Source organism: Pygoscelis adeliae, unplaced genomic scaffold (genome assembly GCF_000699105.1).
Source record: "Pygoscelis adeliae isolate BGI_AS28 unplaced genomic scaffold, ASM69910v1 Scaffold154, whole genome shotgun sequence".
Classification (NCBI taxonomy): domain Eukaryota; kingdom Metazoa; phylum Chordata; class Aves; order Sphenisciformes; family Spheniscidae; genus Pygoscelis; species Pygoscelis adeliae.
Window position 1 is genome coordinate 5597471 of NW_008825113.1, and position 2066 is coordinate 5599536.

The window sequence follows — 2066 nt, forward strand, 5'->3', positions numbered from 1 at the left end:
ATACTTTTAATAAGGAGCCTGCTTACACAGTGGGACATGCGTGTAACTGCATGCCAATACCAATGACATTAGCTTTCTCATTACAAACGGAATCTCATGTAGTTTTAGCAAAGCACTGGAGGTCAAGAGAAAGATTTTCTCCTGGTGAACAGTATGTGACTAGCAGCTAAGTCTTTGCAGATTTTCATCCAACTCCCCTGGAAAGCCAATGCCAGGTAACACCTACAGACAAGAGGCACATTTGGAAACCCCTCCATCTGGAGCTAGCTTCCTTCCTTTAGAAACAGGGCTAAGAGTCTTCCCTCTCCTCCCCCTGGTGTTGCGAGTGTAACCTGCAGCTACATTTAGTGAGTCACTCTTCAAGAAGCTGTGTGTTTTTCAAGTCACTCTAAGTTCACAACTTCAGTGCTCAGCTACAGAATTAAGTGGAGAAGGGTTTTCTTGCCAGCTTCACAAGTGGGGTCTGTGATTGAGACTTGGTCGCCAAGGTTTTTTGTTTGTTTTATTTGTGTATTATCACCAGTGGCAGAATTCTTCAACCCAGTTTTCCTTACCATCTGCCTTGGTATGACCAATCAGAGAATTCAGTCTTTAGATATATTTTTACTACCACTGTCGATGCATAAGAAGGAGTGAGTATATATATCACCCCACATTCATACTTGGATGTGACAAGTTCAGCTCTCACCCTACAGGCCTCCAGCCTGGTTTTAGTTCATTTCAGAAGTGGCAAAATGTCCCGGTCTCTCCTCCCAGAACAGTCTCAGAGTCTGCTCTCTTCTGTAGCAAAGAAGTCTCCTCTTTCATGTCAAAGCAATGACCCTGCTAGTAACTCTGCTGGTAACTTCTTTCCTAGATCCCTTCTCTGGGCATGTGTTACTGCGAAGAGCTGAAAGAGGAAAACAAATGGCAGATGGTCAACCCACCAGTGAAGACGTTAACTCATGGAGCAAACGCAGCGTTTAACTGGAGAAATGGTATCGTGGAAGATTAGAAGGCCGGCTCTGCCTTTGCAGTTGTCAAAAATGAGCCAAAGACAGGTTATGGTTCAGCACAGTCCAGTGATTCATCCAGAAGACTTACAGAGGGTGGGAAATACCCGCTCTGAGTTGTCAAAGCACAGAAAAACACTTCCAAGTTTGGTGCCTGAATTTTGTTTTTATTTCAGTGACTGAGAAGAAGGAACCTAGGAACTGGCATGCAAGTGAAAACTCTTCTGGTGGTGAAGAAAGTACCTTTTAACCTTTTCTGAGAGTACCAACATTTAATAAATACAGAACTACCTGATTATAAATTCCACTGCTAAAGGCACTAAAGTAGACAATATTGCATTTTCCAAGACCAAAATACATCCAGTATGAATTGCTTTTTTTCATGCACTTGGATATTTTCAGACAAGCAGAGAAACTGGTACTGAAAAAAAGTCATTCCCTACCCCAACAGGAGACCAGCTCTACCTAAAGCCACTGGGTTTCCTGTTCACTCCGTCAGTTCTGCGAGAGCAAATACCACACTGACTGTTCATTTACCTCGTCTACAAAGGGGGTCCATTTTCTATCACAACAGCTCCCCATTCAGCGATTCCTGAGTGATCCATATTGCAAAAGGCACTAAATGATTCCTTTTTGAAGAAAACTGAACTGATTGCTTTACTGTTGCTGGGACAAAGAAAGATGCCCTGCGTTACTGTACTGGTGACAAAACCATGACATGAGCACCTCTAACTGCTGAACACTTCCTGAGATGGCACTTGCAGACACAAAACAGCTTTGCCTTGTGCTGTTCCGTGCAAATTGTATAAATGGTGGCACACCTACCGTATGGGTTAACCAAAAGGTCTCTGTAGCTCTTCTCTTGGTGATTTGTTTATTTAAGGGAATGTAGCCCTAAAATTTTATGCACAAACAGGAACATGCCTTTCCACAGTCTGTTTTCCTTTCTAATTTTCCTTTCTAGTTATCCTCTCAGATAACTACCTCTGGGAAAGCACAAGTGTTTCTTTCAATGAAAGGAAAAAATGGAGGTTTCTCTTTCTCTCTTAGCATGACTAAAAATGTTTTCATTTT

General features: G+C 42.4%; 1 protein-coding gene across 1 annotated transcript in view; it reads left to right on the forward strand.

Moving 5' to 3' along the window:
- The window catches only part of UBASH3A (ubiquitin associated and SH3 domain containing A), a 21885-nt gene extending 20891 nt beyond the window's left edge, over window positions 1-994 (forward strand). Inside the window, 1 exon segment of the mRNA XM_009327990.1 lies at window positions 857-994. Coding sequence (XP_009326265.1) covers window positions 857-994 — 138 coding nt within the window.
- The last annotated feature ends 1072 nt before the right edge of the window (window positions 995-2066 follow it).